This window comes from Ranitomeya variabilis, chromosome 8 (assembly GCF_051348905.1).
Source record: "Ranitomeya variabilis isolate aRanVar5 chromosome 8, aRanVar5.hap1, whole genome shotgun sequence".
Classification (NCBI taxonomy): domain Eukaryota; kingdom Metazoa; phylum Chordata; class Amphibia; order Anura; family Dendrobatidae; genus Ranitomeya; species Ranitomeya variabilis.
In genome coordinates, this window is record NC_135239.1 from 122265096 (window position 1) to 122286214 (window position 21119).

Genomic DNA, 21119 nt, shown 5'->3' on the forward strand with positions numbered 1-21119 from the left:
GAAACCTGACTCGCTCCCTTTGACACAGCCTCTCCAGCTGCACTTATGGGGACTCCATCTTTCTCACACACCCCCTACCCCAGCAGCAAGCCCAAGGGGATGAGTTGTTTTTCTCTTGTTAGATAATTGCTCTATTACCCCAATTCCACTGCCACCCTCTACTACTCTCCTCTCTTTTGAGGTGCACTCTGTGCACATCTACACCCCCTCCAATCTCCAACTTGCTGTCATTTACCACGCACCAGGGCCACCCACCACTTTTTTTGACCACTTCACTACCTGGCTACTTAATTTCCTTTCCACTGACATCCCCACTATCATCATGGACGACTTCAACATCCCCACTGACACCTCCCTCTCAGCCGTCTCTAAACTTCTATCTTCTTCATTCGGTCAATGTTGTTGTTCAATGGTCTTCTGCAGTCACTCACACACTGGACCTCATCTTCACCCACCTCTGTTCCCTATCTAACCTCTCTACCTTACCTCTCCCTCTTTCTGACCACAATCTAATCACATTCTCTTCCCTCTCCTCTCCCGGTGCACAATCCCCACTCCACAATCTTGCAGAAATCTCAAACTACTTGACTTACTCTCACTTTGAGTCCCTTCCCACTCTCGCAGACAGTTTCCTTACATGATGCAGATGATACTGACACTTTATATAACACCACAACAGCTGCAGCTCTCCAATTGGTTGCCCCCACACACACCAAAGCTAGCACACTCAACAGGCAACCCTGACACTACAGCCTGACTAAAGAACTGAGGCAGGCTTCCAAGGTTGCTGAGCGGTGATGGAAAAGATCCCACTCCAACGACCACTTCATCATATTCAAATAGTCCCTCACCACCAACAATTATTCAACACATTCAATCCTCTCCCCTAGCGCCTTCTCCCTCTCCTCTCAGCTGAAGACTTTGCATCATTCTTCAAGCAGAAGATCGATGACACTAGAGATAGCTTTGGCCTACAGCCCACACAGACCCTCCTCCTCCAAAACCAGTTTATCCACCATTACAGAAAATCAACTTTCCTCTCTTGTCTGAAGATCACATCTCACCACCTGTGCACTCGACCCGATCCCGTCCCACCTCCTTCCAAACCTCACCATAGTCTTCATCCCAACCCTAATCCATCTCCTTAAACTATAACTAACAATGGGTGTTTTTCCCTCATGCTTCAAACATGCCTCGATCACACCTATCCTCAAAAAGCCCTCCCTTGACCCATCCTCTGTGTCTAGCTATTGTCCCATGTCACTTCTCACCTATGCCTCAACCTTACTGGAACAAAACATCCATGTTGATCTGTCCTCCCATTTCACTTCCTGCTCCCTCTTCGACCGATTACAGTCTGGCTTCCGACCGCATCATTCAACCAAAAATGCCCTCACTAAAGTCACCAATGACCTACTAACCTCCAAATCCAAACGACACTACTCTGTCCTTCTCCTGGATCTGTCATCTGCTTTTGACACAGTCAATCATTCCTTCTTACTACAGATTCTCTCATCTCTTGACATCACAGACTTGGCCCTATCTTAGATCTCTTCTTACCTAACAGACCAGACATTCTACCACATCCCCTCCTCATCTAGTCTCCTGTTGATTCTGTTCTAGGACCCTGGACCTTCTCCATTTACAGGTCTGGCACAGCTCAGAATCCACCGGCTTCGAGTATCATCTCAAAGCGCATGACACAAAGATCTACCTCTCTGGACCAGATATCACCTCCTTACTAATCAGAATCCCACAATCTCTGTCCGCTATATCATCCTCCTCCTCTTCTAGATTTCTAAAACTTAACATGGACAAAATAGAATTCATCATCTTTCCCCACTCTCACTTAACCCCCCCCCCAACACACCTATCCATTAAAGTAAATGTCTGCTCATTCTCCCCAGTTTCACAAACTCATTGCCTCAGGGTAACCCTGGACTCTGATCTCTCCTTCAAAACATATATCCATGCCCTTTGCACTTACTGCCGACTCAAACTCAAAAATATTTCCCGGATCAGCACATTCCTTAATCAAGAATCTACAAAAACACTAGTGCATGCCCTCATCACTCGCCTTGACTACTACAACCTCCTATTTTGTGGCCTCCCTTCTAACACTCTCACACCCCTCCAATCTATCCAAAACTTTGCTGCCTGATTAATCCACCTGTCCCCCCCACTGTTTTACGGCCTCTCCTCTCTGTCAATTCCTTCACTGGCTCCCCGTTGCCCAGAGGCTCCAGTTCAAAACCCTAACCATGGCATACAAAGCCATCCACAACCTGTCTCCTCCAGATATCTGTGACCTAGTCTCCCGTTACTTACCTGCACGCAATCTCTGATCCTCACAACATCTACTTTTCTACTCTCCCTCTTATCTCCTCTTCCCACAATCACATACAAGATTTCTCATGTGCACCCCTTTACTCTGGAACTCTCTACCCTAACATATCAGAGTCACATACCGTGGAAGTCTTCAAAAGGAACCTAAAGACCCACCTAATCCAACAAGTCTGCAACCTGCAGTAACCCTCTTTCCACCATACCGCTGCACGACCAACTCCACCATCACCTACTGGATCCTCACCTATTCTTTTTAAACTGTGAGCCCTCATAGGCAGGGTCTCTCTTCTCCTGTACCAGTCGGTGACTTGTTTAAGATTATTGTACTTGTTTTTATTATGCATACCCCTTTTCACATCTAAAGCACCATGGAATAAATGGCACTATAATAATAAACAATAATAATAATATTACTGCCATAGAATGCTGTAATACATACATATGAAATATAGAAAAATAGAACTGCAATAATGCTACAGAAAAAAATGAAGGTACTTAGAGCATAAATAGTTCAATTCATGAGAGCCCAACAGCCAACGACAAGAAGTATCTTATTGTTGGGGACCTAACCTGACATGACACCTCTCCTGGTTTGAAAAGCCTACAATTTATAAGACAAGAATGTGTTGGACTCTCATGAATTGGCCAATTTATGCTCTAAGTACCTTAATTTTTTATGTAGTAATTTTTTCAGCAGCAATATTGCAATTCCATTTTTCTATATTTCATATTATAATAATTTTATTTCTATAGCGCCAACATATTCCGCAGCACTTTACATTTTAGAGGGGACTTGTACAGACAATAGACATTACAGCAAAACAATAAACACATAGTTCAAAACAGATACCAAGAGGAATGAGGGCTCTCCTCGCAAGCTTACAATCTATGAGGAAATAGGGGAGACACGAAAGGAGGATGGTAACAATTGCTTTCGTTGTTCATACCAGCCATAATTTAAGAACCTGGTGTTCGTGTAATGCTGCTTTAACCGGTTATCAGCCTACAGTACAGACCAAAAGTTTGGACACACCTTCTCATTTCAAGATTTTTCTGTATTTTCAGGACTATGAAAATTGTACATTCACACTGAAGGCATCAAAACTATGAATTAACACATGTGGAATTATATACTTAACAAAAAAGTGTGAAACAACTGAAATTATCTACTATATAATTGTCTAAGGGTCACTTCAGTCTTTCTGTCTGTCTGTCCCGGAAATCCCGTGTCGCCACTCAGTGAAACTGATCAAGAGAATGCCAAGAGTGTGCAAAGCAGTCATCAAAGCAAAAGGTGGCTACTTTGAAGAACCTAGAATATCAGACATAATTTCAGTTGTTTCACACTTTAAATGAGAAGTTGTGTCCAAACTTTTGGTCTGTAGTGTAAGTATTTAACAGTACAGACAAAGAGGGCTATTAAATGCATAAAGCATGTGAGAACATGATACAAGGAACCTATTTATGGTAAAAATGGTTGAATGGGCAACACAGGGATAGTTAGGTTTATTCGCTGAGGAGGTAGGCCAGTCTGAACAAATGCATTTTTAGTGCACGTTTAAAAATGTGGGGATTGGGGATTAATCGTATTAACCTGGGCAGTGCATTCAAAAAAATTGGTGCAGCACGTGAAAAGTCTTAGACATGGGAGTGGGAGGTTCTGATTATTGAGGATGACTAGTTTGGATATGCCGATCAGTTTTTTTCTGTTTAAAGGGAACCTGTCACCCCCCTCAGGCGTTTGTAACTAAAAGAGCTACTTTGTGCAGCGGCGCCTGCGCTGTAAGTACAAAGAGCATCGAAACTGCGCACGCCCGGAAAAAAAACTTAATGCGCAGGCGGCAGGGACGATAATGCTGCTAGAGGAGGCGGCGCCCGGCATGCACAGGCCCAGAGTGACGGCTGTGCTGCGTCTGATTAGGAAGGAAAGACCCGCCTCCTTGGCGATTTCAGGGTATGAGGGGGCACTTTTTATAAACGTTTATTTAAGCGTGTGCAGGCATCATAACTAAAAGAGCCACCTTGTCAGAATGCAGCATTTGTGCTGCACAAGGTGGCTCTTTTAGTTACAAACGCCTGAGGGGGGTGACAGGTTCCCTTTAAGGGATACTCAAACAACACGTCATCAGGACGAAGAGGCTGCAGTTAGTTCAGCTCCGTCTGCCCCCACCCTGAAATGAAGCATCATCAGTGACGTCTGTTTCAGGGACTGGGCATTATCATTTGACAATTCCGATGGATGCTCAGTAGGCTCTTGACACCATGCAATATTCTTTTTATTGTAGAGTGACAGTGCGCTAAGTCGTCGGTTCGGATGAGATTAGAATTAAATCAGTGTTTGTTTCAGACTACCCTTTTAAATATATCAGCAGAACAACTCTCTCTTGACAGTTTGAGATACAATGTATCATCCAGAATCCAGGCTTCTTGGCTCCTAGGTATATATTTATACCAGCTCCTCAGCTGACGGCAGGATGAATCAGTTTTCAACTTGGATGTAAACAAGAATGTTCAATGTTCTAAAGGTACTGTTACACTAAACGACTTACCAACAATCACGACCAGCGATACGACCTGGCCGTGATCGTTGGTAAGTCGTTGTGTGGTCGCTGGGGAGCTGTCACACAGACAGCTCTCTCCAGCAACCAACGATCAGGGGAACGACTTCGGCATCGTTGAAACTGTCTTCAACGATGCCGAAGTCCCCCTGCAGCACCCGGGTAACCAGGGTAAACATCGGGTTACTAAGTGCAGGGCCGCGCTTAGTAACCCGATATTTACCCTGGTTACCACTGTAAAAGTAAAAAATGTGTCAGCGCCGGCAGTAACAGCGGTGACGTAACCGCTGTGCTCTGCTTTACGGCCGGCGCTGACACAGTCAGTGCAGGGAAGCTCTCGGCCGGAGCGCGTGCATTAGCAGCGCTCCTGCCGAAAGCAGTTTTAACCCTGTGGACGCCGGGGGATGTGACAGACATCAGAATGTGAGTATGTACTGTTTTTTTTTTAACTTTTACAATGATAACCAGGGTAAACATTGGGTTACTAAGCGCGGCCCAGCGCTTAGTAACCCGATATTTACCCTGGTAACAAGTGAACACATCGCTGGATCGGCGTCACACACGCCGATCCAGCGATGACAAAAAATGGTCCTGATCATTCCCCAAAGACCAACGATCTCCCAGCAGGGGCCTGATCGTTGGTCGCTGTCACACATAACGAGATCGTAGCGGGATCGTTGCTACGTCACCAAAAGCGTGACGTTGCAACGATATCGTTAACGATCTCGTTATGTGTGACTCAGCCTTAAGTCCTGAGCATAGAACAATTACAGGTCAAGTACATGTACTGTAATAGCTGATGTATAACTGCACACAAATTATAGCAATGAGACAAAAGATGCAAGTAACACTTCATACATCAAGAGCAATGAAAAACAATGAAATTCTTTTTATTTACTCACTGGAATGTCATTGCTCCTGCCTCCAGTGTACATCGAGCAGGCGACTGTTCATTTAATTTACGGAAGAGCTGTTTGGCTTGGTTTTGATATTGCTGCAAATCTCGGCCAGACTACATAAAAAAAATAAAATGCACAGATAAATATAAAGCTCCAAATATAAAAATCCTATTATATATATATATTATATTATATATATATATCTCTATCTATCTAATATATAAAGCTGAATGTGTGTGTGTATGTCCGGATTGGCATCTGCACCGTCGCAGCTATAGCCACAAAATTTTGCATAGTCACACGTCTGGATCCCGAGAGCATCATAGGCTATGTTGTGAGGCGAAATTTTATCCCCGCGCATTCCAATTCACCAAACAATTTTGCCCCTATCTACATAATGAGGAAAAAGTGAAAGGAAAAGTGTTGGAGGCAAATTGACAGCTGCCAGATGTAAACAAGGGGGACTTAAAGAATGACAGCGATGGCGCCATTAAGAGTATATACCGTACAGTTGCTAAGGTGGGGCCCCGACATGGGATACTCACAACACACGGGGATATGAACACCCACACAAAATGTGCCACACACTACCATGTGCTTGAACACATATATCACCCTCAGCACACATTTCACCACACATACACCAACCTCGCCACATAAAAGTCGAAACACAAAAGTCGCCGCTCAAAACTCGCCACGCGCAAAACTCACCACATGCAAAACTAGGCTCACGCAAAACTCGCCACACGTGCAAAACTCACCTCATGGAAAACTCGCCACACGCAAAACTTGCACACGTGGAAAAATTGCCACATGCACAAAAGTTGCAACACATGCAAAAGTTGCCTCACACAAACCTTGCACATACTCAAAACATAAAACTCACCACGTGCAAAACTCGCCACGTGCAAAACTCGCTGCACACAACTGGCTACACTAACCTGTCACATGCAACTCGACACACAAAAAGTTGCTACACGCATGTCGCCACACAAAACTCATCTCACAAAAGTCGCTACATGCATGTAGCCACATGCAACTCAACACACACAACTTGACACATGAAACTCGCACTAAAACACACACAAGTCTGGTATTATCCTTCAAAAAAAAAAAAATCTGATTAATAAGCAGACAAACTACAAGAGCAACAAATGTACCATATAGGAAATATGGCAGCTGTCAGTCACATGACTTGTCTATTATGTGTATGTGAGCTAATATATACTGCCAGGGGGGAGAGCTTCCTGTTGGCTGGGGATTTATCAGGCTGCCAATTTAGCTTACAAATACTGAGGTAAAAATACTGACCAAATAATGTGTGAACGAGGTCTAATATAGGAGATGACATACAGATATATACTATATACAGGGGAGATGACACACAGATATATACTATATACAGGAGAGATGACACACAGGTATATACTATATACAGGGGGAGATGACACAGGTATATACTATATACAGGAGGAGATGAAACACATATACTATATACAGGGGAGATGACACAGGTATATACTATATACAGGAGGAGATGACACACATATATACTATATACAGGGGAGATGACACCCAGGTATATACTATATACAGGGGACATGACACACAGGTATATACTATATACAGGAGGAGATGACACTGGTATATACTATATACAGGGGAGATGACATACAGGTACATACTATATACAGGGGAGATGACACACAGGTATATACTATATACAGGGGAGATGACACAGGTATATACACTATATACAGGGGAGATGACACACAGGTATAAAATATATACAGGAGGAGATGACACAGGTATATACTATCTACAGGAGGAGATGACATACAGGTACATACTATATACAGGAGGAGATGACATACAGGTACATACTATATACAGGGGAGATGACACACAGGTATATACTATATACAGGAGGAGATGACACAGGTATATACTATATACAGGAGGAGATGACACACGTATATACTATATACAGGAGGAGATGACACAGGTATATACTATATACAAGGGAGATGACACACGTATATACTATATACAGGAGGAAATGACAGATACATACTATATACAGGAGCAGATGACACACAGGTATATACTATATACAGGAGGAGATGACACACAGGTATATACTATATACAGGAGGAGATGACATACAGGTACATACTATAAACAGGAGGAGATGACACACGGGTATATACCAGGGCTGTGGAGTCGGAGTCAAGAGTCGGAGTTAGTTTTGGTTGGAGTTGGTAGAAATGTACCGACTCCAGCTTTAAAAAAAATGTATTAATAATTCATAATTGAACTTTCATATGAATTTTATAAATGTTACTCAAATATATATGTTCTGTCAAACTATGAACAACAGTGATAAGCAGTTCTGCTGGAGATAGAGACATTTCTTAAGGTACCTTCACACGAAACGACTTTGTAACGATATCGCTAGCGATCCGTGACGTTGCAGCGTCCTCGCTAGCGATATCGTTTAGTTTGACACGCAGCAGCGATCAGGATCCTGCTGTGATGTCGCTGGTCGCTGAATAAAGTCCAGAACTTTATTTGGTCGTCCGATCGCCGTGTATCGTTGTGTTTGAAAGCAAAAGCAACGATACCAGCGATGTTTTACACTGGTAACCAGGGTAAACATCGGGTTACCAAGCGCAGGGCCGCGCTTAGTAACCCAATGTTTACCCTGGTTACCAGCGTAAAAGTAAAAACAACAAACAGTACATGCTCACCTGCGCGTCCCCCAGCGTCTGCTTCCTGACACTGACTGAGCTCCGGCCCTAACAGCACAGCGGTGACGTCACCGCTGTGCTTTCACTTTCACTTTAGGGCCGGCGCTCAGTAAGTAAGAAGACTGTAAGAAGTATTATCCTTTCAACAAACTTTGCATCAGTTAACTGTGAGTACATGAGGAATAACAGTATTACTGACCACTATATCAGTTGTACGACCTGGCAATAATTTTGTACAATTGTTTTTAGGAAAAACAATTGTCATTTGGACTGTGAATGCAGAATTAAAAACCTGAGAATGTCAAAGAAGCGTCACATTAAATCAGCTGTATTTGAACATTTCACCATCACTCAAGATAGAAAACATTATGTCTGTCAGTGTATGACAAATGATCCAGACGAAAACAAATGCTGTGAAGCCAACATCAGTGCATATTCAGGCAAAGATAAAAATGCTCCTACCAGAACTTCTAATCTAAAGAGATATTTACAGCGCTTTCATCCAGAAGTACTGAAAGCAGTGGATGAGAAAGACTGCATCCAAACCAATGAACCAGTGCCCAGCTCTTCCAGCCAAACAAAAGGAGCAGAGAACTTTGCAGCCATCAGTTGAAAGATATTTTGTCAGTGACAAAGTTACTGTGACAATGACAGTAGATACATTTAAAAAACAGATCATAGAGCTTATTGTAAAGGATAGTGTGCCTATTTCATTATTTTCACGACCAGCTTTGTGTCTGAATGGGGAAATGGCCCGCAAGCTTGGTGTTTCTCTGGAGAGAGAGAGAGTATTAGAAAAATGATAATTACTTACGGGTAATTTGATTTTCCAGAACCATGACAGCACCGCACATGAGAGATGGCATCCGCCCCCAGGAAGAGGAAACCTGCAGCAGAGATAAAAGAATGGGGCGGCCACTCTCTCCTCAGTTTGTTTCAGAGTATGGAAGATGACCGCTTTGTTAGTACACATTCATGTATCATATTTACATTGTATAGCTGTATATTAGCTCTTATCTATATGTTCAAAAGTATGTATATATATATTATCTATTTATTTATATACATTTATATATGTATATATATATATATATATATATATATATATATATATATATATATATATATATATATATATATATATATATATATATATATATTCATTTATTTTTTTTTGTGAATCACACAACCATCACCAAGATAGGGCGGGAATTAATGCGGTGCTGTCATGGTTATGGAAAATCAAATTACCCGTAAGTAATTATCATTTTTTCCCTTCACCATGACAGCACCGCACATGAGAGGAAGAAATAGAAGACTCCTAGGGTGGGACAACAGCAGATACCACCTTTCTCCCGAAAGACAAGTTTGATAGACCTAAGTCTAGCCTATAATGTCGGAAGAAGGTAGAGGGTGAAGACCATACTGCCGCTCTACAAATCTGTTCCACCGAGGCGTTTGCCCTTTCCGCCCAGGATGTGGCAATAGAACGCGTGGAGTGGGCCGTAACACCCTGTGGGGGGATTTGGCCAGAAGAGGAATACAAAAGTGAAATAGCGGTACGCAACCACCGTGCAATAGTTGCCTTTGAGGCCTTTTTTCCCGTTTGTCCCCTGGAAGGTGACAAAAAGGGCTGATGACTGACGCCAAGATTTTGTGGCTTCTATGTATTGAAGCAGGCAGCGTCTGACATCAAGACAATGGAAGGTTTGCTCTCCCTGGGATTTTGGTTGAGGACAAAATGAGGGTAAGATAATTTCCTGGTCCCTATGAAATTTAGAATTGACCTTTGGTAGGAAGGCCGGGTCAGATTTGATAATTACTATGTCATCCTGGAAGGTAGTGTAAGGGGGGTTCACTGAAGTAGCCTGCAGCTCGCAAGTACGGCGGGCTGAAGTTAACGCAACCAGGAGGACAGTTTTAACCCCTTCCCGACATCTGACGTTATAGTACGTCAGATGTCGGGTCCCCTGCTTTGATGTGCGCTCCGGCGGTGAGCGCACATCAAAGTCGCGACATGTCAGCTGTTTTTTACAGCTGACATGTGCGCGCAATAGCGGCGGGTGAAATCGCGATCACCCGCCGCTATTAACTAGTTAAATGCCGCTGTCAAACGCAGACAGCGGCATTTAACTACCGCATCTGGCCGTGCGGCCAGATATGAGCGCATCGCCGACCCCCGTCACATGATTGGGGGTCGGCGATGCTTGTGCATTGTAACCATAGAGGTCCTGGAGACCTCTATGGTTACTGATCGCCGGTGGCTTTGAGCGCCACCCTGTGGTCGGCGCTCACAGCACACCTGCATTTTAGCTACATAACAGCGATCTGATGATCGCTGTTATGTAGCAGAGCCGATCGGGCTGTGCCTGCTTCTAGCCTCCCATGGAGGCTATAGAAGCATGGTAAAAGTTAAAAAAAAAAGTAAAAAAAAAATGTGAAAAAAATAAAAAAAATATAAAAGTTTAAATCACCCCCCTTTCGCCCCAATCAAAATAAATCAATAAAAAAAAAACCCAACCTACACATATTTGGTATCGCCGCGTTCAGAATCGCCCGATCTATCAATAAAAAAAAAGCATTAACCTGATCGCTAAACGGCGTAATGAGAAAAAAAATCGAAACGCCAGATTTACGTTTTTTTGGTCGCCACGACATTGCATTAAAATGCAATAACGGGCGATCAAAAGAACGTATCTGCACCAAAATGCTATCATTAAAAATGCCAGCTCGGCACGCAAAAAATAAGCCCTCACCTGACCCCAGATCACGAAAAATGGAGACGCTACGAGTATCGGAAAATGGCGCAATTTTGTTTTGTTTTGTTTTTTGCAAAGTTTGGAATTTTTTTTCACCACTTAGGTGAAAAATAACCTAGTCATGTTAGGTGTCTATGAACTCGTACTGACCTGGAGAATCATAATGGCAGGTCAGTTTTAGCATTTAGTGAACCTAGCAAAATAGGCAAGCAAAAAACAAGTGTGGGATTGCACTTTTTTTGCAATTTCACTGCACTTGGAATTTTTTTCCAGTTTTCTAGTACACGACATGGTAAAACCAATGATGTCGTTCAAAAGTACAACTCGTCCCGCAAAAAATAAGCCCTCACATGGCCAAATTGACGGAAAAATAAAAAAACAAAAAAGGATAAACACACCGGCGCTCCCAAAAAGCTAAACTAGAGAGCTGCAGGTGCCTAAACAGTTACTGTGCTGGATCTGTCATAAAAAAGGGCAAAATATATAGATGGATAAGGACACCGCGCTAACTAAATGAGACAATGCATCAATGTCAAATGGACATCTGGCCAGACAAAAATGTATAACAAGCTGAAAAAGACGTGCGGCACACTGGAAATGAAAGTGAAAATGCAACTTATGTCCACACTGCAGTGGACGCTGAAAAAAGCAACAGTACCGCAGAGAAAACCAATGTAAGTGCCTAGTAAGGTCACAATAAATCATCAAAGTGTATATATAATAGAAGAGTGTACACTTACTGGATAATGGTGTTGTTGCTGTGTGAAATGCTGGCGGTATATGCAGCAAGGGCCGTCAGCGTTCTTTGGATATTGGAACAGAGCCACCAGCGGCTCAGGTGTCTGGCGGTGAAGTGTCCAGGACTGCAGCGCCGGGCGGCACAAGCACCTAGCAACGTGGGGAGCGTCCTCCCTGGTGAATGTGCGCCGCGCGCTCCTGGAACACAGGAGACCAGCACACGTGGACAGGAGAAAAACCGCTACAAAGAGCGGTGAAAAGAGGGGGCGTGGTTGCGGTGACGTCACCAAAAAGCGAAAAAGGCAAGGAGCTAGGGACGGATGCCGCACAGGAGCACTATAGCCTACGCGTTTCGAAGGTCTACGGACCTTCTTCGTCAGGGCTGAGGGTGCCGGCAGTCTCTTGCTCCTTTTAAAGCCCCAGATCCCCACAAAAAAACGCTAAAATGAAGAACACTGTAATATAATTGGACCACTAGCTGGATAAAGGAAAAATAATAATAGGATGTTACTAGATACTGTTCCAATATCCAAAGAACGCTGACGGCCCTTGCTGCATATACCGCCAGCATTTCTTTTTCAGCTTGTTATACATTTTTGTCTGGCCAGATGTCCATTTGACATTGGAAAAATAAAAAAGTTATGGCTCTGGGAAGGAGGGGAGCGAAAAACGAAAACGGAAAAAGCTCCGGGGGTGAAGGGGTTAAGGGTCAAAGATTTTATTGAAATAGAGTAAAGAGGCTCAAAGGGGGAAACAGTTAGAGCATTTAAAACTAAATTTAGATCCCAGGGAGCCACCTTGGGAGATAATTTTGAGGGTCTAGATGTAAAGGAGGCTCGGATGAACCTATAGACCCAAGGGTGGTCAGCAAGTTTGTGATCAAACAGCGCACCCAGGCAGGGTGGATTGATTTAAATCACGCCGATTTAAATCATGATTTAAATCACGATTTAAATCAAAAGATTTTTTTCTATTTAAATCGGATCGATTTAAATCATGATTTTAATCATGATTTAAATCACTGATTTAAATCAAAAGGTTTTTTTTAATATAAATCACGATTAAAATGAGAAGTGAGAGCAGTGCGCATGTGCGCCCATAGTTACACGGACGAAACCAGGGGCAACGATCTAACGCCAGGGTGAGGGGGGGACCCCAAAGTAAGTAAAAATCTTTTTTGTTTTACTATATGGCAATAGGTAGGTGTTTAAAAGCAGCATGTCTTAATTGTATAAACTATTAATAGCCTCCACATTTTGTTCATACTGCCCCTTTAATTCCACACTTCTAGCTTGGTTTCACTTTTGGTTTAGTTTCTTTTTCCATTCAGTTGACATGCCCAAACTTGTTGGATAGTCAGCATCCTACAGAAACCTCTGGAAGAGCATGGCATTGTGAATGTTACACATATACAGCCTTTATTCTACTGAGTTAAACAACTCAGCTTTATCTCATGATGGAAGAACCTTTGGATGGTAAAATATTTTCCTCAAAAAGCAGTTTATTGAAAAAAATCCGATTTAAATCAAAAAAATCCGATTTAAATCAAAAAAATCCGATTTTTTTGATTTTTTTAAAAAAACATTGATTTTTATCCACCCTGCACCCAGGGCGGAGACATGCACCTTCAGGGTGCTAGCAGATAGCCCTCTCTCCAACCCTTTTTGGAGGAATTCTAAAATTTCTTCTACCGGGACCTCTTGGCCTGTCTGGGACAACTGTCGCCCCGAGAATTCCAGGAATTTCTGCCAAATTTTTTGATATTTTTCTGAGGTGACTTTTTTCCTGCTAGCGAGCAATGTGGTCACTAAAGGGTTCGAGAATCCTTTTGTTAGTATAAGTCCCCTCTCAAGTTCCAGGCGGTGAGATGTAGCCTGTGTACTTGTAGTCCATGAGCCGGGCCAGATATCGGTACCACCCGGAGTGACTAATTTTCTTTGGTATTTTTAGGTAGATGCATGTCTGTAGTTTATTTTTTGATATGATAGCCCTTACATATACGTAGCTTATTAACCCCTTCAGCCCTAGGCCTATTTGTACCCAAGTGCCTAAGCCAATCTGACCTGTGCCACTTCATGGGCTAATAACTTTGGAACGCTTTCACCTATCCAAGCCATTCTGAGATTGTTTTCTCGTGACATATTGTACTTCACGTCAGTGCTAAATGGGAGTCAATATATTTTACCTTTCTATATAAAAAAATGCTAAATATTCGGAAATTTTGGAAAAATCGGCAATTTTTTAACTTTGAAATTCTCTGCTTTTTACAAAAATACTGATACCCCCCATAATAGTTATTAATTTACACTCCCCACATGTTTACTTCATATTGGCATCATTTTGAAAATGAAACCTTATTGTTTTACGACGTAATAGGGCTTATAGTTTTATGCGCAATTTTTCACATTTACAGCAAAACCCACTTTTCAAAGGACCAAGTCACTTCTGAAGTCACTTTAAGGGGCTTACATAACAGAAACCACCCATAAATTACCCCATTTTGCAAACTACACCCCTCAAGCTGTTCAAAACTCATTTTTAAAAACTGTTAACCCTTTAGGTGTTCCACAGGAATTTTAGCAGAATGAAGGCGAAATTTCAAAATTTCATTTTTTTTCCAGATATTACATTGTAATCCAATTTTACCTGCAACCTAGCAAGGGTTAACGGCAAACCCAAACTTGGTTACCCTAATTCTGCAGTTTATAGAAAAACTTCCTTCCATGGCTAGAAGAAAACCATGCAAGGGACCTTCACCATCTGGATGAAACACTGAAGAACATCACAAACTTTCGCATCAGTGTGTCGCAGGGATCCTTCGAAAAGCTCTTGGATAATGAATCTTGCACACTTACCCTGAAGCTCTTTCAAGTTTATCTTGAGACCCTCAGAAATGAACAACTCTCAGCATTCTGGATGTCATACTTGGACATGGTCGAGACCATGCTGGCCCTGGTTCGAGCTTCAAGAGAAGGCAACTGGATGCTTCACCTAGGAGCAATCCGACAGATGATACCATGGTGTTTTGCCTATGACAAGGTCAACTATGCCCGATACCTAACCTATTACTATGCCACAATGTCTCGGCTGCCCATAGAACACCCAGAGGTCCATGAATACTTCATGCAAGGTGGCTTTTCGGTCCAGATCGGTAGCAAGAATCCTTTTGGACGAATTCCTGTGGACCAGACCATTGAAGAGACAATCAACAAAGACACCCAGACACCAGGGGGCACAAAAGGCTTCAGCCTCAAAGTTGGAGCTGTTTCCAGGTTCTACCTGACATCAGAGTACCGCAGTATGTACTTGAGGCAGCTGAGGGCCCTGGTAGGCCAACAATATACTGACTTCAGCCATTCAGACCTACAGGTGTCTAGGATTAGAAGAGATGAAGCCGATGTCCAATCTTTCGTTCAACTGCTGGAGACAGGTTGGGTGAACCCCTTCAACAAAGAGCATAATGGTGAACTTATCAGTTTGTCAACAGCGACTGTAGCACCACCAGATGTAGCCAAAGACCTTCAAGGGGCATACAGTATAGGAGAGGATGCATATCAAACATTCAAGGATGAGCGTTTGGGTACCGATAAGCCAACTACATTGTTTCATGACAAGATGACGAAGAACAAACTTAAAACGTTCTCTAACATCCAAATGAAGACACGCAGACAAGGTCTTGGCAAGGAGGTAATTTTGAAGGCTGACAGAAACCTATTTGGCCAGATGATACTTGTAGCTGAGAACAGAAAGCTACAAATGAGTGATGTCTTGACTCATCCCCTGGGTCCATTGCCATGGGCACTTGCCAATGGTGATGGGTCTATCCGCAAGACCAACAAGGCTGCCCTCGCAAGGGAGTTGGAGAGGAATGCTCGTCCTGCAGAAGTGATCCCCGAGCCCTCTGCAACCATCATTGATGGGATGAGCCTGGTTCAGAAACTGAAGGGAAACAATGCAACATTTGGCCAGCTAGCAGGCACAGCAATGAGTCGCGCTATCCATGAGGGTGCTAAGAGCAAGCGCATTGATATTGTCTTTGACGTCTACAAGGAGACATCCATCAAAGATACAGAAAGAGTCAACAGATATGAAGGCACAGGGATCCATTTCAAGAACATTCAACATGGGCACAACATCCAGCAGTGGAAAAAGCTTCTAAGTAGTTCCTCCAACAAGGCAAGTCTCATAAAGTTTCTGGTAGAAGAATGGAAGGCGAAACACCACAGGGAGAAGCTTGAGGAGAAGGAGCTGTATGTCACATGTGAGCAGCTCTGCTTTAAGATCACCAAAGAACAGTGGGAAGAGGCTGCTGACCTTAAGTCAAATCAAGAAGAAGCAGACACACGCCTCCTTCTCCATGCTCTTCATGCAGCAGAATCTGGTTACAAGTCGGTCATCATCACTTCGGAGGATACTGATGTCATGGTCCTGTGTCTGGGCATGTGCCACAAAATCCCATCCCACCTGTTCCAGAAATGCGGTACACAGAACCGGACAAGATTCCTGGATATCACCACTCTGAGCCGAACATTGGGAGGCAGCGTATGTGATTCATTGATTGGTATGCATGCATTTACAGGCTGTGACACCGTCAGTGCATTCGCTGGCCGTGGGAAGATGACGACACTCAAGCAGTTGAAGATGAACAAGACATACCAGGATGCCTTTCAGGAAGTTGGTCGTTCATGGGAAGTGTCTACCGAACTTTTTGAGAAGTTACAGGAAATCACCTGCCACATGTACCTGCCAACTACCCAAACAACTGAGGTAAACAGGCTCCGTTATCAGCTGTTCTGTGCCAGACGTGGAGTGGTAGAGTCAAGTCAACTCCCTCCTTGCCAGGACTGCCTTTTCATGCATGCACTGCGTGCAAACTACCAGGCTGCGATCTGGAGGAGAAGTCTGCAGAGCCAGCGATGGGTTGCAAACCCAACAGACTGCGGTTGGATGATAGATAACGACGGAAAGCTTGTTGTCAAGTGGATGCAAGGGGCACCAGCACCAGAAGCTATTATACAGCTACTGTCCTGCAAGTGTGTGCGGTCATGTGAACTTCCTCAGTGTACTTGCCTCAGCAATGGCCTGAAGTGCACAGACATGTGCAGATTACAGACATGCCAGAACAAGGGTACTGAAGACGAGCCAGTAGAACAACAGTCAGATTCAGAGTCCGATGTTGAAGATATTATGGAGTAACATATATATATATATATATATATATATATATATATATATATATATATATATATATATATATATATATATATATATATATATATATGCACATGACATGTTCAGTGTGTATTTACATAACTTGGATTAAATTTTGTTACAAATACTACATCTAGTCACTCCGGGTGGTACCGATATCGTCATATTTGGTTCTTGGCTCATGCTAAAATTCCTGTGGAACACCTAAAGGGTTAACAGTTTTTAAAAATGAGTTTTGAACAGCTTGAGGGGTGTAGTTTGCAAAATGGGGTAATTTATGGGTGGTTTCTGTTATGTAAGCCCCTTAAAGTGACTTCAGAAGTGACTTGGTCCTTTGAAAAGTGGGTTTTGCTGTAAATGTGAAAAATTGCGCATAAAACTATAAGCCCTATTACGTCGTAAAACAATAAGGTTTCATTTTCAAAATGATGCCAATATGAAGTAAACATGTGGGGAGTGTAAATTAATAACTATTATGGGGGGTATCAGTATTTTTGTAAAAAGCAGAGAATTTCAAAGTTAAAAAATTGCCGATTTTTCCAAAATTTCCGAATATTTAGCATTTTTTTATATAGAAAGGTAAAATATATTGACTCCCATTTAGCACTGACGTGAAGTACAATATGTCACGAGAAAACAATCTCAGAATGGCTTGGATAGGTGAAAGCGTTCCAAAGTTATTAGCCCATGAAGTGGCACAGGTCAGATTGGCTTAGGCACTTGGGTACAAATAGGCCTAGGGCTGAAGGGGTTAATAAGCTACGTATATGTAAGGGCTATCATATCAAAAAATAAACTACAGACATGCATCTACCTAAAAATACCAAAGAGAATTAGTCACTCCGCTTGGTACCGATATCGTCAAATTTGGTTCTTGGCTCATGGACTATTGAGGGTGTTGAACTGGTCCCTGGTGTAGGAGGTCCGATGTATCTGGAAGGATCCACCGGTCCGAGATAGACATGCGTCTGAGCCACGTGAACCATGCCCTTCTCGGCCAAAAGGGAGCTATGTGTATTACTCGTGCCTTGTCTTCCCGAATTTTCCTGAGGACTGTCGAGATTAACGGTATTGGGGGAAATGCGTATGCCAGATGGAAGTTCCACTGGTATAGAAACGCGTCTACCCCTTCCGGTTGTTCTTTTGGGTTTAGAGAATAGAATTTCTTCACTTTCCGATTTTGTTTTGTGGCGAATAAGTCTACTTCTGAGATGCCCCAGTTGGCACATATTTTCCCAAAGACTTCCTGGCTCAGGGCCCACTCCCCTTGATGTAATGGGTGACGGCTTAGGAAGTTGGCTACTTGATTCTCTGATCCTCTTAAGTATGTCCCGGTTAGAGAGAGAAGGTTGTTTTCGGCCCACAAGAAAAGTTCTTTGGCTTCTGCTATCAGGGATGGTAATCTTGTGCCCCCTTGGCGATTTATATAAGCTATTGTTGTGTTGTTGTCGGATAACACCACCACATGCGTTCCTTGTATTCTTTCTCCTATTTGAAGAAACGCTTGTCTCACCGCTGACAGTTCTTTTAGATTGGAAGACGCTGCTATCATTGAGGGCTCCCATTGACCTTGTAGGACCTGATCCCCCACATGCGCTCCCCATGCCCATGGGCTCGCATCGGTGGTGAGGACCACTGGATTTTGTAATGACCACGGTACCGCTTTGCTCAGATTTTCTGGTTTTAACCACCACTTTAGTGAGTTTTGGACCCTTAAGAGATAGGAGAATCTTCCGATTCAGATTGTAAGGATTTTTTGCTTGCTCGGCCAGTACCTGCCATTGCAACTCTCTCGTGTGGCTTTGGGCCCACCTCGTTGCTGGAATTGTCGCCATTAGAACTCCCAGGAGTGACATTGCATTCCGTAGAGAGATAGATTGTTGCCGCTGAAGAAGTTGCACCTTCTGTTGGATAGACTGAATTTTCCTCTGTGGGAGGATACACTCCTGTTTGGTGGAATCTAGTAGGATCCCGAGGAATTCTTGAGACTGTGTTGGGACAAGTCTTGATTTCTTCAGATTTATCATCCACCCCAATTTCATTAACTCGTCTAGAACTGTTGTGACTGCTTTCTCGCAATCTTCTTTGCTGTTTGCTATCACCAAGAAATCGTCCAAATAAGGCACCAGTAATATGTCTTGTTTCCTGATGAAGGACGCCACTTCGGAAATAATTTTGGTAAATATGCGGGGTGCTATGGCTACCCCAAATGGAAGACATTGATACTGTAGGTGGGTGGGAGTTTTTTCGAGGTTTACTAGAAGTCTGAGATATTGCTGATGTTGGATTGCGATTGGCACATGGTAGTAAGCGTCTGTAAGATCGATTACTACCATATAACAGTTTGGGTTGAGCACTTTTATCGCCGTCCTTAGAGTCTCCATCTTGAATTTCTCTATATGAATGTAACGATTTAAGGCCCTCAAGTTGAATATCACTCTCAACGAGCCGTCTGGTTTTGGCGTTAGGAACAGGGTGCTGTAGAACCCTTTCCCCATTTCCTGATGAAGAACCTTTACTAATACCTCTTTTTGTATGAGGAGATGAACTTCTCTTTCCAGCGTGGCCTGATTTTTTTCTGCCACTTGGGTCAATGTCACACGATTTGGTGGGAGGTTGGAGAATTTGAGTTTCAGACCTTCTGATAATAGGTTGGTTATCCACTGGGAAGCCGGCAGTGCCGCCCAGTGGTGGACAAACCATCGGAGTCTTCCCTCCACCGGAATCCTGGCGTCATTGGTGTTTGGGATCAGACTTAGGGGGAGGCTTGTTGAAAAGGAATCCCTTTTCTTTTTGATCTCTCCAAGGTCTGCCCCGGCCAGACCTGTCATCTGAACGGCCGCGGGTCCCTCTGTATCCAGATCCCCGAAAGGACGAACGGGAAAGTCTCCCATCGGCGTCTAGGAAAGGAAGGAGGTGGAAATCGTTTATTTTTGTCAGACGCTTTTTCAAGAATCTCGTCCAGAGCTTTACCGAAAAGATATTGCCCTTCACAGGGTACTCCACAGAGTTTGACTTTTGACTGGAAGTCAGCCGCCCAATTCTTCAGCCATAATGCTCTACGCCCAGAGTTGGATAAAGCACAAGCACGTGCGGCCCCTCTGACAGAATCAATTGATGCATCTGCCAGGAATTTTGCAGCACCTTGTAGGGAGGGCAATGCCTCCAGCAGTCTTTCCCCAGTCGTGGGCACTTATTTTTGATTTGGTCACTTAACTCCTCCAGCCACTTGACCATAGCACGTGCCGTGCAAGTGGCCGCAACCCCGGGTTTAAATGACCATGTTGATGCCTCCCAAGCTGATTTTAGAAAGGCATCTGCCTTCTTGTCAAGGGGGTCTTTTAGTGCTCCCATATCCTCAAAAGGCAATGCTACCCCCTTAGAGGTGCTGGCTATGGCGGCGTCTAATTTAGGAGCTTTTTCCCATTTTTCACATACCGCATCATCAAAGGGGTACTTGCGTTTTAAGGCTTGAGGAATGGAGATCTTTTTATTGGGCTTTTTCCATTCTTTCTTAATTAGATTAAGTATATTATCATGGAAGGGAAAGACCTTTCGCTTCTTCCCCTCCAAGTTACTAAACATGCTATCCTGAACTGACCGCGGCCCTTTGGGGTTTCCACCCCCATAGTTGCTCTGACTAGTTTGAGCAGTTTTCCAGTATCTTCTGATTGGAAATACGGGTGGCCATACTCCTCATCCGAGGAGTCTAAGTCTGAGGCATCAGAGGGGGTTAACACTCCCGGCTCATCCCCTGAATCTATGTCCGACCCCTGTTCACTTGCTGGGGGAGGGGGGTTTTCTTTAGCCGTATGATGTTTCAGCTGTTCTTTGACTGTGGATTTAACTTCTTCCCGT

At 43.4% G+C, this 21119-nt stretch overlaps 1 protein-coding gene across 2 annotated transcripts in view; it reads right to left on the reverse strand.

Annotated features, from left to right (window-relative positions):
- SEC22B (SEC22 homolog B, vesicle trafficking protein) overlaps positions 1–21119 on the reverse strand; it is a 173516-nt gene that overhangs the window by 99912 nt on the left and 52485 nt on the right. For both annotated transcript variants that reach the window (XM_077276565.1, XM_077276564.1), the window contains one exon: positions 5807–5916. In XM_077276565.1, the coding sequence (XP_077132680.1) occupies positions 5807–5916 (110 nt within the window). The remainder of the gene's footprint in view (positions 1–5806; positions 5917–21119) is intronic.